The 14,594-nt window shown below is 61.5% G+C and overlaps 1 protein-coding gene across 1 annotated transcript; it reads right to left on the reverse strand.

Moving 5' to 3' along the window:
* Nucleotides 1-1,454: 1,454 nt before the first annotated feature.
* Nucleotides 1,455-13,228, reverse strand: SEMA3G (semaphorin 3G). The gene is made up of 16 exons (XM_069028108.1): nucleotides 13,141-13,228; nucleotides 9,634-9,794; nucleotides 8,538-8,600; nucleotides 6,945-7,064; nucleotides 6,247-6,337; nucleotides 6,049-6,165; nucleotides 5,656-5,798; nucleotides 5,462-5,576; nucleotides 5,291-5,360; nucleotides 4,970-5,114; nucleotides 4,491-4,722; nucleotides 4,301-4,392; nucleotides 3,993-4,034; nucleotides 3,610-3,835; nucleotides 3,184-3,323; nucleotides 1,455-3,092 (listed from the first exon to the last, which is right to left on the reverse strand). Exons 1-16 carry the CDS (start codon nucleotides 13,226-13,228, stop codon nucleotides 2,628-2,630), a joined length of 2,310 nt encoding a protein of 769 aa, XP_068884209.1. The 3' UTR covers nucleotides 1,455-2,627.
* Between the last annotated feature and the right edge of the window lie 1,366 nt (nucleotides 13,229-14,594).

Raw genomic sequence — 14,594 nt, forward strand, 5'->3', positions numbered from 1 at the left:
CCAAGCAACGAAAGGATGAGAGGGACACAGTCTCAAGCTGCACCAGGGGAGGATCATGCTGGACATTAGGAATAATTTCTTTATGGAAAGGAGGCTTAGATATTGGAGTGGGCTGGCCGGGGAGGTGGTGGAGTCACCGTCCCTGGAGGTGCTCAAGGAAAGGCTGATGTGGCGCTCGGTGCCGTGGTGGTGTCGGGTCATAGGTTGGACTCGATGATCTCAGGGGTCTCTTCCAACCTGATTGATTCTGTGCTTGTGTGTTGAGGTGTGAGGGCTGCTGGCGAGGCTGGGGCCGGCCAGCAGCTCCACTTTTGCCACCTCAGAGGCTGGAAAGCTCCCAGGGTGAGCGTGCGCCCCTGCGCTGCGCTTCCTTAGGAAGTGAGATAAAAATAGGAGTGGGACGGGCGGCTGTGCCTGTCCCCCCCCCATGGCTTTGTTCTGTGGCCGTTCCCACACACACCCCGGCCCCCCGGCTCCCCTCATCCCACTCCTGCCCCCCCTGGGACAGGGCCAAGCCCAGGTAGGGCTCACCCCCCTCTGCAGAGACCCAGGTGCGCGGTGCTGGGTCTGCCCAGGGACGGTGTCTCCTTCCACGCCCCAGGTGCATGAGGGTGTGGTCATGGTTGTTCAGCCTCTGGAAGTTTCTAGGGACGCAGGTTGCCTCAGTTGGCTGCTCATCTGCTGGAAGCCTGCAGAATGCTGTGGGGCAGCCCTGACAAAATCACTAAGGCCTGCTCCAGCCTTAGTGGTAAATCTACCCAGGAGAACCAGGTCCCCAAAAGGGGGCTGGCTGGTTGGGGGACTGTTTGCTCCTGGTCTCTTTTCCTGCTCAATATGAAGCACTGCTGGCCCTGGTGCCATCTCCAGCTTCTCACAGTTCACCTCAGGTCCCATACACAGCAGAGCCCTCGGGGCCCCTCTTGCTGTGTCCCCCACAATGGGCAGCCCAGCCCCTGCTCTGCAGAGCGCAGGCATCACTCGGAAGCAGAAGGGTGCAGGCGTTCCACACGGGTCAGTGCAGGCACTGCAGAGCTATTTAATCAGGGCCCTGAGGAATCAGACTCCTGTCTCTCATTTCTGGCTTTGCACCCAGCTCCCTCCTTGTCTCTGCTTGCTGGCTGTTGTTCTCCTGTGCCACTCAGGCCTGCGATTATCCAAATCCACGTGCTTGGCTCCCGCCTGGCCCCATAAATCAGCGCTACTCCCCTCCGTACAGGACATGTCCCAGCCTGCCAGCCCCACCACTGCTCTCCCATCGCAGGAGACACACGGAGTTTGCAGAAGAGGTGGGACAGGGAGCTGGAGAAGGAGGCCAGGACCCCCAACCTGTCTCTGTGGGATGGGGCAGTGCTGCCGAGGGACTTTGCTCCCGGGGAGCCGCTGCTGCAGCAGAAACACAAACACACACACACAGGGAGGAGAGATGATATCAGGACCTGGCTTTGTGTGAGCTATTTAGGGCCTTTTAATTATTATTATTATTATTATTTTTCTTTCCCGTTCCTCCAGCTCCGAACAATGCCCGTCCCGGCGGGGCCGCGGTTCACACCATTGTGTGGGGCTGCCCTGCCTCAGGAAGGGGCAGATCTTTATCACCCTGGGCTGACCGTGAGTGAGCTCATGTCGGGTGAGGAAAGCAAGAACACCTCGCTGGCAGCCTGGAGGTGCCCTCTAGACACCTACCCCCAACCCCTGTGTTTGGGGGAGGCCCTGGCTGCTGGTTTAGATCCCCCAGGCAGCAGGAGCTCACCCAAACCAGCCACGTCCCACCCATGCCCCTGCAGGACAACCAACCAGCAGAAACCACCCCGGCTGTGGTGCAGCCCCCCAGACTGTGCTGGGGCTGCCTTCTGCCTGTCCCTTCTCCCACCTGGGCACAGTGACAGCGGTGGTGGCATCAGTGCCTCTCCCAGTGTTTACCCAGGAACAGGTCTAACCTGCCACAGCTGTTTGCTGTTCTCCCCAACCCTGTCCAGCCCTAAAATTGTGGCTGTGGGACGGACAGAGAAGTGGGGAGCTGCACCCAGGAACAGGGTGGCACTGCTGAGTGTGTCCCAGTGCCAAGAGAAGGGAGGAAGGAGCCCTGTCCCCCAGGGTATGCCCTGGGTGACACAGCACAGCTGCGGCTCCCCAGGCACAGCGGGTGACAGGGCTCCTCATGCACACAGAGGCTTTTTGGGATGATGCTGGTTTTGCCCCCATACGAGCAGGCATCATCTTCCCCAGGCTCTGTGCTGGTGTGGAAAGAGCCTGGAGCCATCAACCGCTCCCCAAGGCACCACACTCGGCCCCATTATTCACGGAGGGATCCAGCCAGCATCTGGGTGATAGCATGGCCTGGGTGGCACCATGCCACCGTGCCCCACCCCACCCAGGGACTACAGCCCCCACCTGCTACATCACCTGCGAGAGCAAGGAGGGGCCAACGAGTCCCACCTCACCGCCTGTTTGTGAGGTGACCCTGCAGCCACTGAGAGTAACAGGGACCCATCCATCCACTCCGGCCATGGGGACTAGGCTGGCAGCGCTGCAAGCCACCCACCAGGGCAAGATGCCCCCGGGGCCACCAGCAGCACGGGGAGCTGGTACTTGCCTGTGGCTGCCCCACGTCCATTACCCTGCCCTCTCTAAGCAGGCGGTGCTTGCCGGGGCACACGGTTCCTCTCGCTGTGGGGTTTGGCCGTCCGTCCCTTCTTGGCCACGTCCACACCAGCCAGGACCAGCTTGGCCTGGGCCAGTTTGCTCTTGCGGTGGTGGGGGCGGCTGCTGCACCAGAGGCGGGCACAGTACTCCTCCACCCGCCGTGGGTTTTGGGAGCTGATGAGGTGCATGATGTCCTTGAACCAGGTTTTGGGAGCGTGTGGCACCAGCCAGGGCTCGGGGCAGAGCAGGTGTGGGAGCTCGTCCCCTCGCCCTCGGGGCACGGTGTGTGCCAACTGCTCGCTGGCGATCACCTCCAGGGCGGTCTTGGACACGGTCCGGGTGAAGCCGTGCTCCAGCGTTTTGCAGTAGTAGGTGCCGGCGTCGTGCCGGTGCAGCTTGCGGAAAAGCAGCCCGTGCTCCGTCTGCAGGATGCGCTCGTCCGTCTTCACCTGTCGGCCACCGCGAGGCTGGGGGTGTCCAGGTCTGGCCCCACACCCCTCCCGTGTGCCCACAAGGGGAACAGGGCCAGGGGAGCCTCACCTCATCCCGTTGCTCGTCAGGGGGCCTCTGGACAAACCACTGCACGCTGGCCTGCGGGGACCGGGGCACGCACTCCAGGAACGTGCTGTTGTCCTCTGCCCCATAAAGCACCTTCTCCTCAACGCTCTCAAAATCATCCACTGGGGCAAAGACAGGCACAGACTCACAGGGAGAGCAGAGCCAGGCTTCCACTTGCCCAGGCGTCAGCCCCCCTTGGCCACCGTGTGGCTTCATCCCCTTCTCTCCCAGAGGACAGCCCCAGCCCCAGCAGCACCCACCTTCTCTTGGTCTGGTCTATGAGATGGGCAGGTGAGAGTGCCCACATGGAACGGCCACAAGCCCCTCTGTGTGCTAGGGCTGTGGATGTCAGGACATCTTGGGGCACCTGGAGGAGCCCCTCAGCCCTGCGGGCCCCCAGTCTCTCACCAGTCAGGTTCTGGTCCAGACACTGGTGTGCAGGGTTGCTGTGGCGGGCGTCCTGGCGGCGCTGGCGGCGCTTGCCAGAGGGCTGGTAGTGGGTGCAGGCAGTGCCATCCCAGGCGCAGTAGGGATCCCTGGCCAGGCAGCACTCGGCACAACCAGTGCCGTAGGAGTCACACTGGTGCAGCCGCACCTGGGCCACCCCCAGGCTGGAGCCCACGTAGAGCGTTTGCTGGGGGAACAGCACCAAGGTGGTGATGTTGGCAACCCCCATGGGCTCAGCACCTGGGGGCCCAACCGGGACACCCCAGGGCAAGCACTACACAGCTTTGAGAGGCTAGTGACCACAGCTGGTCACCTGCCCATGGCCAAGCCGTGTCTGTACTCACACGCTTGACGGAGATCTCCATCTGCGTGATGGGCACAGGCATCTGTAGGGGAGGGGAGTGGTCATCGGGCTGGCATAATCCTCACCACGGGGCAGCCCAGCTCATTCAGAGCCACCAGGACTTGGCAGAGCATCAGGAATGTCTTGTGGAGGGTGAAAATACCCCCAGCCACCCTCTGCCCCCACAGCCTCAAGACCTTCCAGTGACCAACAACTCAGTGACAGCCCCGAGCCTCCATCCCCATGTGTGTGCCCAACCTGAGCCCACCCCACTGCCCCCTCCCTTACACATGGGGTAGTAAACGTCACCTTAAAAACCTGCAGTTCCTCCAAGATGACTTCCTCAGTTGTAGCTGAGCTTGTCTTCTGCAGGACCACCACCTTCAGCACTGAGCCAGCATCTGGGGGCCAGGGAGGATGGGTGTGAGCACCCTGCATCACACAGCCCTGGGAGCCCCAGCTCCGGGGCTCCTTCCTGCACTCTGCTCCTGCTGCTCACCTGTCCCGAGGAAGAGGATGTCGTGCTGCCCATCCTCGGCCTCCACCCTGTCCACCACGAGCTGGCGCAGCCGGTGGGGCAGGTCGGTGCTCACGAGGAGGGGCCGGCGGTGCCGGGGGTACACGGGCTTGTACATGAGGGGGTGGGCGCGGGCGAAGTGCAGCACCTCGTCGGGGAAGTCCTTGGTGGTGCCGTACTGCCGCCGGGGCTGGTTGGTTGTCTTGCTGGGACACTGCGGGGCAAGAGGAGACCAGCTCAGCCCAGCCACCCCAGCACCCATCCCTCCTTCCCCCTCCATTGCCCCTCAGAGCTGGTTTGGGTCCCTCTCTGCCTTCCAGTATGGAATCCATCTTTTCCACCCCTTTGCCAGACCTTGGCAAACCACCAGCTGACCTCTCCAGGAGGTGAGAAGATGGGGGATGGCCCCACCACCATCCCAAAAGAGCAGAGGGGACCTGGAGTTCCTGGGAGTCACTCACCACGCCCGGCCGTGGGTAGGGCACCCTGCCCTCATAGGCACCCCACCGGTGGTGGGGGCTCTCCCGGTGGGCAAAGGGCCCGTTGAAGACCTCCCGGATGTCGGCCATGCGGTACACACAGACAGCAGAGCCCCGGAAAATGTGGCTGAAAGGGGATGGAGAATGGGTTGAGCAGAGCCATGCTTGGCACTGCTGGCAGCGGGAGCACCGACATCCCTGTGCAGACCAGGGGAGCAGCCAGCAACCATTGGTGACAGTGACAGGGCAGGTCATGGGCAGCTGCAGCTGGATATCCCCAGAGACTGGAGCTGGACCACTCACCTGACAGTGCTGAAGAGGGCATAGATCTCTGGGCTCTTCCCATCCTTCGTCCTCAGCAAGAAGACATCCTCTGGTAATGAGAGCATGTTTTTTTTCCTGGATTCCAACTAAGTGACCAGCCACCAACTAAGTGACTAGCCCCGGTGCAGTACAGCTCCACGTGCCCCTTACCCAGCTCATCAAAGTAGGTGTCGATGCCACCAGGGCCGGGGACAGAGCACACCAGCCGGGCTTTGTTGAAGGTACTCCACTTGTTGACCAGCACTCTCTGGCCACCAGCATCATTCTGCAGGGACAGGGAGCATCAGGGCCACTGCTGTGACTTGGTGCATCCCTGTCCCCCGCAGTCCCCACCAGCATCTCACCACGCAGACACGCCCCACACGGCTGACGATGGCGTGCTCCTTGCTGTCTGCCTCCACCACCTTCTCGGTGAAGAAGAAGTAGGCTTTGTCATCGTCCCGGTCATCGTTGTCTGGGATCAAGTGGGCTGCCACAAATTTGGGATCTACGAGCAAGAGCCAGCCACGTCAGGTGGGGACAGAGGGCACAGCCACCACCTCCAGACCCCACACCATGCTGGGGCCAGATGCCAGCCAGGAGCACCCCCAGACCTTGCTGCCCTGGTGCCTTTCCCTGCTCTTAGCTGGCACGGGGGATGCTGCACTATGGCCACAGATGCTCTGGCCACCATAAGGTTTGTGGTCCCTGGCATTAGCCCTGCTGGGGGGAATGGAGGAGCAGAGGGAAGCTGTTACCGTTGAGTAAGCGCTGGTCCACCTCTGTGCGCAGGGCGGAGCGGGTCCCCATGCTGCGGAAAACACCGGGATCGCGTCCCAGGAAATCTGCGGTGAGGCCGGCGTACAGCTCCCCACCTGCAAAAACACCCAGCTGGCACAGGGACCATCCCTGGCCCACACCCCAGAGGCTCCCAGATCGTGAGGAAGACAACCCACCGATGATGGTGCTGGCGAAAGCACAGCTGGGCTCGTGCGGGCACCTGCCCCGGCCACTCTCCACGCTGGCGGGGTCCAGGCTGAAGGTGTGCTGGGGAGGGCAGCAGCCAGGTGAGCCCCAGGCTGTGCCTGGGCATGCAGAGGCCAGCTCTGGTCCCTGCCTGACTTGCACCTCACTCAGTGCACCCAAAGGATCATCTGGAAGCAGGACCCACACTTTTTGAGGCAAGCCTGATACCATGAGGGTCCAAAGGGACCCACCAGCTCCACTGCTCGCCCGCCTGCCTAGTCGGAGTCACCACGGTACAGGCAGAGCTCCTGCTGCCCAGGCAGGGCCAGGCTGTGAGGAGGGCTCTGAGGGGTGTCCTGCCATTCCACCCCAGCCAGCTTGATTTATGAGCAGTTAGCTGGGAGAGGAGAAAATGCCACCCCCACCTCAGCCCCTGGCAGGACACTAGCCCCTGGGGACATGTCTGTAAAGGGAATGCCAGGCCAGACAGATGGGAAAGCTGGACAGGGGGCAGCAGAAGGACAAAGGGACTACAGGGAGCTGGTTCCTGACACTCCCCCCCCACCAGTATTCAGGGTAGAGCAAACTCCACATCCAGCATCCCCACGCAGTCCCAAGGCCCCTCAGGAGAGAGGCAGGCAATGGGGATCTACATTCCAGGGGTCTCCTGCTGGGGATGCCGCCCTACCTCGCCACGGTGTCCCACGTAGACAAAGGTGCACATGGGGTGGAAGGCACCCGTCCCGCAGGCCAGCAAGTGTGTCCGGTTGTAGGGATGCAGCACACGGACATAGTTGGCACAGTCAGTCTGGGGGGACAGCACAGGAGAGGAAGGGTCACAGGGTATTGGTGCCTTGTCCACCCCCAGCCCCCTGCCTCTGTCTAGGGCCCTACGACAGTGGGTGAGCCCCAGCCCTGGCTCCCTGCCTCCAGCCTGGTGCCAGAGATCTGGGGTGGCAGCTTGTGCCCACTGACAGGGCTTGTATGGACTTCATCTGGGTGATCCCCAGCCCACTGCAAAAAGACAGGGCTTTTTACTGGTCCTCCTGCTGCAAGAGCATCCCAGGGGACCCTCACGGGATCCAGCTGCCACCTGGGCATCTCCTGCCCGCAGGCACCTGTGCACTCACCCTGTCACACAGCCCACGCTAGCCAGGGGAGCAATGTCACCTGCCCAGCAAGCTCCAAACCCTGCCCCAAGCCCCTGGCGCCCAGGACGTGACCAGATGCAGGGACATCCTTCCCCGTCATGTTCCTGCTTACGCCAGGGATGAAACAAAAGGAGGAAACAGTGGAGACAGAGACAGAGACCCACAGGCATCCTGGGCTGCCTCCAGAACAGCCCTGGTCGCTGCTGTCTGGAAGTGTCCCCTTCTCTGGGGGATGACAGCAATGACACCCCCAGGGCTGGAGACCTGCCACCTCTGACTTTGCACATTATCTCCTGGCAGTTCCCACTGGAAAAGGGCTCCCATCCTTCTCCACCATTAGCTTGGCAGCTCCCCCTGGCCAGCGCCAGCCCTGCCTGCCCTCCATTGTCCCCTCCACAGCGGGATGCGAGGCCCCTCATCTGCTGGGAACACCGCTGCCGAGCCGCCCCGGGGGTTCCCAGCTTCCTGCTGTTTATTTTCCCTTTGCAAAGAGCCTCTAAAATAGCAAGTGAAAAAAAATATATGTTCAAGGAAAATAAAAAGTTGAGCCTGCCCTGGCTTGGATCTGTCGGTGAGAGCTGGTAAAATAAACACAGAGAGCAGAACAGGGACTCCTGGGAGCAATTTGTCTGGGCCAGGGGAGCCTTGGGGACTTTCGCCCCGCCACAGTCCTGCTTCATATCAGGGCAGGGGGACGCAAAGAGGGGTAAGGTTTAGGGAACAAGGTCACCAAACCTGAGCCAGTTACAGATTTCCCACCATTGGAGACAGCCAGAATGGGCCAGGCAGTGTTGCTGGGGTCTGGAGCACAGCATGGGGATTTTTGTCCCTCCAAGCTTGGGTCCCAAAGCCCAGGTATCCCTGCCTGCTCGTGCAGCCACACTGGGACACACTGACCACCACTCTGTGGCCATGGGGCTGAGCAGAGCCACCGAGACAGGATTTCCAGAGCCTGGAGCGAGCCTCTTGCATAGCCAGGATTGGCCACTGACTCCCTGCCTCAGTTTCCCTCGTGCACCAGGATTAACTGTCCCCTGAGCTCCAGGGGGCCATCCCTGGCAGGTGACAACAGCCCAAACATGGGGGGAGCCATCTGGCACAAGGGGACCCCTACATGGGGAGAGACTCACCCCTGGGTCCTTCCCCTTTCGAAAACACTCCTCCGTCTGCCCAGGGCGGGGTGGCCAATGGATCTGGAACACAAAGGGTCTGTTGGAGCAGGGAGAGGGGACAGCAGGGACCCCGCCATGCAAATCCACATCCCCAGGCTGCCAATGGCAAGGGGATGGGGAAAGGGACAGAGAAAGGGACCACAGCTCCCTGGAACCCACCCAGCCCAGGACTCCCACCCTACAACCCCAGGCAGGACCCTTCCTCCTGGGGAGATGCGTCCTGGCAGTAACAGCCCGCAGCTGGGCTGGATTGGGGTGGTCATGCTGGGGATGGCTGGAGCTGGACTGGAAGGGGGTGGGCCTGTGGGTGGCCTGGGGAAAGGGTGCCCAGGGGACAGCAGGAGTGATGGAGTCCATGTCCCCCACAGCCTTTAGCAGCTCTCAGACCAAGGGCAGCTTGGGTACACAAGCCCTTGACCCCACCGCAGTGACCCAGCACACCGAGGGGCACTTCATTTCCTCCTCCTCTTTCTTCAGCTAGAAACAGCCCAGAGCTGTGTTTGAAAAACAAAAAGTAAAAGTGGAGAGGGTGAAAGAGGAGGGGAGCCACCACCCGCACCATCACTTTGGTCCACCACCTCTCCCACCAAGGAAGCAGGAGAGATCTGGGGGCTTTGCTGGCTGAACCCTGCCACAACTTCTTGCAATGATGGATCCCTTTAGCTCCTTGTCTCTGCAGGCTTTCAACTGAATATTTGGCCCGTGAAGGGGATGCCCAGATGGTGATGGGCAGCACTCAACCTCCCAATGACAGTTTTTTAGAAGACTGGGGTCCAAAACAATGCTCAATACCCAGAAATCACTGGTGGGCGGTACCATCAGTCTCTGAGGCTGATGATCATGACTAATTGCCAGCTAATTGCCCTCCAGACACCACAGCCAGCCTGCCCTTGCCAGGCTCTACAAGTTTATGGAATAATTTTGAGGCACTTGAGATGAGGCCATCCCCAGGGCAGGTCTTGTTTCAGAGTGACTTGGCCTGGCTCAGTTGGGCACTGACTGGTCCACAGTGTGGGGACAGAGACTCCAGGGTGCTCAGCAGGACCCAGCTCACCTCCTTGGCATCTGCACTGGTCCTGTCCAGGAGCAGGGAGTAGAGCACATCCTTCCCCCCGATGAAGAGCCGGTCGCGATACTCATCCAGGTAGAGGGAGCGGAAACCCAGGAAGCCGCGGTGACCAAAGAAGAGGACGGAGCGGTTGGTGCCTAAAAGCTCTGCCAGGAAGAGATGAAAGCATCAGCAGGAGCCATCCCAGCACCAAGGGTTCCTCTGAGCTGCTGCTTCTGAATATCATGCAGTTGTCCTGGAGTCAGCAGAGCCGCTCACAGCCACTCTGGACTGCAGCATGTCACCATCCCTTCCCAGAGGCATGGACATCCCAGCCTCAACCTGGCTGGAGTGCTCTTCTCCCTGCCAGCCAAGGATGAAGCTGCAGAGCCAAAAAGCAGCAAGGTCCCAGGCAGAGCTGCCACCCCCAGCAAGGTTTGGCTGAACCACCCCAGACTCCTGCTGAGGCCGTGCCACCGCGAGCTGGGCTGTGCCATCAGCCCCGGCTGGGCTCACACGGGGCTGGGATGGTGGTGAGACCGGACATGGGGTGGGCAGAAAGCAGGTCCTGTCCCTGCTGGGTGCCAGCCAAGGACACAATAGCAGGCACACAGCCAGTGCCATGGGGAAACTGCCACACAAAGCCCGCCACTGCCACCACCACCAGAACTCACTGACAGGGACGCTTCCACCCCAGGCACCTGGGGAGAGGCACCAGCATGGGGGTACTGCATCCCTAGGATGGACATCACATCTCAAAGCAACACAGTCTGACAGTCAAAGCCCCCAGAGCAGGTCCAAGCCTGAATCTCATGCGATGCCAAGGGGACCCTCACAGTGACAATGAGGCGGGGGCAGTGGCTCGACTGGTTTCCGGTGGGAAATGACTTCCAGGGTCACCAAGCTGGCACAGTGGCGCCCACACAGCTGCCACAGCTGCCAGAGGGAGAAGGCCAGAGGGAATGGCTCAGCTCCATGGGGCTCTGAAAACCCATCCCGACCCCAGGCCAGGCCACTGTGACTGCCAGATGGAGAAGGAGGAGGAGGACAAAGTGCCATTGATGAGCACAGCTCTGTCCCCAAACACCCTCCGGCCCGGAAGACTGCCAGCCACTGCTGCTAACCCCAGGGAAACACCCAGCCCGAGCATCTCCCACATGTCCCCGTGAGAAGGGAGGTGGTGCTGGGACAAGCCCAGTTGGCACAGGTCAGGACACTGGGGTGCCAAGTCCTGCTCTTGCTGGGGGGACATTTGTCACTTCCAGCCAGGAGGTTGCCAGAGACGCAATGCCTCATCCTGGTGGGAAATGTGTCTTCTAGGCCCTGCAAGGGAGACAAGGTCCATCCCCAGCAGGGGACAACAGACACCTTCACCCCACCACACACCCCATCCTGCTCAAGGGCAGTCCCAGTGCCCGAACTGGTGATGCCAGTGGCGCGGAGGATACAGCTCCAGTGGCTCCATTCTCATCGGGAAGACCCCTGTGCCTGCAAGCAGAGCTGGCTCTGGGCACTGCTGGCCCCTCCACCCAGTCTGGTACCCCCCTCCCTGTGTCCTCCCAGCATCAGGTCCTCCCGTATCACTGGGTACAGCCCAGGAAAATGCTGTCGTCTCCTTCTATTCTTGCCCAGCAATAATATTTTCCCAGCTCAGAACAACATTGGCCAAGTCGTCGGGCTCCTTTTATTGTTTCAGGCAAGGCTTCCCCTTCTCCCCCAGACCTGGTGAATTCCTCCTGTGCCTCGGGTTACACTGGCTCAGGGCACCTTCATCTTAACCTCCCCAGGGAACAGCCCCTTGCCATGCCCCCCCATCCATTCCTGGGACACCTTTACCCCAGGGTGGGGCTCCCACGGGAGCCACCCCACAAGTGGGGGTCCCTCGGGAGGGACAGCAAAGAGCACAGGGCAATGCTTCTGCTCCACACAACAGCAAAATGCTCTGTCCCCTCTCACATGAGCCATTGTTGGAAGTCAAAACAAAAGGAAAAGGGTGGCTTGAAGTGTGAGGCTGGGTACATGGCCATCCTTGCACCCACAGCACTGCCCTTGTCACCCCCCAAAGTCACCTCAGAGCCACGCAGAGCCCAGGTCGAGGAGCTCTGCAGAAACAGCTTCAGCTCACCACGGGTTTAATTTCCGAGGCGCTAATGTTTTTAATTGAAATTTTCTTTTTTTTTTTTCTTCCCCCGGGGAGAAGGCGGTGGCAGAATTTGTTTCATGGGAAATTTCAGTTTCTGTTTCCAATTTGGAAGACGAACAGAATAATCAGCTTAAGGAAAAAAAAAAAAAATCTTCCAAAGGTGGCTCATTCTCCGTGGGAGGCTGAGAGGAGCTTCCACCCCGCCCCGGGGCAGCTCCTCGCACCTGGGAAACGGCCCCGCACGGCTGGACTTTGCGCTGGAGTGGATCAGGCACTGAGCCAGACCCTGAGCCCCACGATTCACCCCTGCTGAGACCTCAAATCTCCTCGCTCTGCTGCCAAACCCAACCTGAGGACACCGGATCGCATCACGAGCCATCCCAGACTCTCAGGACAAGGGGGTGGGGGGCACTGCGTGCCTCAGTTTCCCGTTCAACAGAGAGGCAGCCCCTGGGGTCACCTGCTGTGCCCCAGGACAGAGCAGGGGATGCAGCCAGACCCGGGAACCCCTAGCCCAGGCAGCAGAGGAGCAAATTTTCCCCTGGCACTGCAGCCCCCGGGGCTCTGGAAGTGCTGGGTTGCCCAGGACTTTCCCCCTTCTGGGAAGGGGGAAGATACACATTATGTAATTTATTTTATGTTAATTTTTTTAGAGCAGGTTCATTGCTTTGAGGCCAGGAGGAGATTGGGGCGCCGCAGGCTCTGTCAAGTTTGGCAGGAGCAGCCCGTGGATTAGGTTGGCAGGGCGGGGGATGCGGCGAGCCAGAGCAGGATCACAAGGAGAGTTTTAATTAAAACCAAGCACTGCCCCCGCAGCCCCCCGAGGGGCCCCGGCACCCCAGCACCCGCACCCCAGCGCCACGGGGCTCGGAGGGTGCAGCCCGGGGACCCACCCACCCAGCCGAGGGCAGGATGCTGAGCGCCCACCACGCCAGGGGACCACCCACGCACCGCAGCACCCCCCCAAAACACAAGAGAAAGCGTGCCGGGGCCAGAACACTGCCGCGCCTCAGTTTCCCCGCACCCCACGTGGGAGACGATCCCCCAGGGGAAGCAGCGGGGCTGGCGCGGAGCCCGGCGGCACAACCCCTGTCCCCGTCACCCGGCTCCCCTCTTCCTCCTCCTTCTCCTCGGCGGTCCCCACGTCCCGCGTGGGGAGCGGAGGGTGCCGGGCAGCCACCCACCGAAACCCCAGCCCGAGCCCCCAGCACAATTTGCCCACCAACCGCACCAAAAAAACCCCGTACTCCGGACGCGGCGCCCGCAGCTGAGGCTCCCCAAGCCCCCAGGGTCCCGGAGGGGGGACCCTGAGGACACCCCTCCGTGGACAGCCCCCCCGGCCCACAGCAGGTGCCCCCGGCCCGGCTCACCGCGGTAGGACAGGCGGAGCCGGGGCAGGCTGTGCCCCGCCGCCCAGAGCCAGCACAGCGACAGCGACACCGCCACGGCCGCCCGCATCCCTCCGCCGCGCCCGCGGCCGCCGGTGGCACCGAGCTTTTATGGGGCCGACATCCGACCGCCCCCGGCCCGCCCCGGCCCGCCCCGGCCCAGCCCCGCCATACCCCGTCCCTGGGCGGCGGGGATGCGCGGGGGGACGGCTCCATCTCCCGCGGGGACCCCGAGAACTCCGCACATCCTCAAAGTGTCCTCTGCCAGCAGCGCTTTAGCCGTTACTGCAGTTCCCTTCCCAAGAAGTGACCCTGCCAGCACCTCTGGCTCTCCCCTGAGGTTGGGGAGCAAGGGAGGGAAGCTGGGATCCTCCATCCTCGCACTCCTGAAGTAGGACAGGGCACACAGACCTGCCCCGCGAGAAGGATGCTCAGCGTGGTGTGATCTCCAAGCACCAGCAACCACACAGCTGCCAGGTCCCATCTCAGTGCCAGGCAAGCTGGGGACAGCAGGCCAGCTGGGGCAGGGAACTGAGCAGGGTCGAGGGGGGCACAGGGTGCCACATGTAGCCCTAGCACACCCACAGGGCAGGGGGTGCGCTGCTGTCTGCCTGCAAAGGTGCCAACACCCTGGGCAAGGACCCCACGGTACCCACACCACTCCCATGCCATCCTCCTCCAGGGCTGCGAGGTCGGGGGATGTGGTCTTATGAGACATCAGAGAATCCACATCGGCCTCCCTTGGGAGCCTCATCACACAGGCAGGTGTGTCCCGCATCCAAAAACCTTGGACTTCCCCCTGCACTGAATGGAGGGGAAGGAGCTGAGGAGCTGGTGGTTTCTCCCTCAGTGCTTCGTTGCCACCAGCCTCATCTCTTCTCCCAGCCCAGCACGGGCCAGCCTCATTATCCCCAGCCCCCCAAGGGTTCCAGCAGCTTTCTTAATTAAAACAGAGGTCAGGAGGCTGGGGGATCCCTGGCTTACCCCCAACCTTTTGTAATGGAGCAGCTCTGCAAGTCTCCCAAGCAGTGTAAAACCACCCCAATTCACTCAGTGGGCCTTTGGTTTCCCCAAGGAACAGCACGGCTGCGACAGATCCCACCCCCTGGGGTGCTGGGGAGCCACACAGAACAAGCAAGGAGGAGATGCAGCCGATGGCAGCTCTGGCAGGTAAGCGGAGCTGCCTGCCCAGACCCGCACACTGCCTGCCCTGACCAGAGGGTCTGCAGGAGCGGCACTCCAGCAGAAGCTCTGGAAAGAGGGAGGGAAGGAGCAGGATGAACCCCAGCACCAGTCCCCCGAGGCTGATCGGGAGCAGAGGCCCCTCAGCCTGCCCGGGCAGGATCCTGCCCGCTCTGCTGTCATGCAGGCAATGAGCCCAGGGGAGGAGAAGCACCCCAGCAAACCGCACCGTGCGAGGAAATCCGCAGCGCCTG

The sequence above is a fragment of the Aphelocoma coerulescens genome, chromosome 12 (assembly GCF_041296385.1).
Source record: "Aphelocoma coerulescens isolate FSJ_1873_10779 chromosome 12, UR_Acoe_1.0, whole genome shotgun sequence".
Classification (NCBI taxonomy): domain Eukaryota; kingdom Metazoa; phylum Chordata; class Aves; order Passeriformes; family Corvidae; genus Aphelocoma; species Aphelocoma coerulescens.

Coding starts and splice junctions, on each gene's coding strand:
- SEMA3G (XM_069028108.1), bottom strand. CDS start 13,228: ATGCGGGCGGCCGTGGCGGTGTCGCTGTCGCTGTGCTGGCTCTGGGCG. Junction 5,361..5,461: donor CACCTACTTTGATGAGCTGG/GTAAGGGGCACG, acceptor TCTCATTACCAG/AGGATGTCTTCTTGCTGAGG. Junction 4,393..4,490: donor CATCCTCTTCCTCGGGACAG/GTGAGCAGCAGG, acceptor CCTGGCCCCCAG/ATGCTGGCTCAGTGCTGAAG.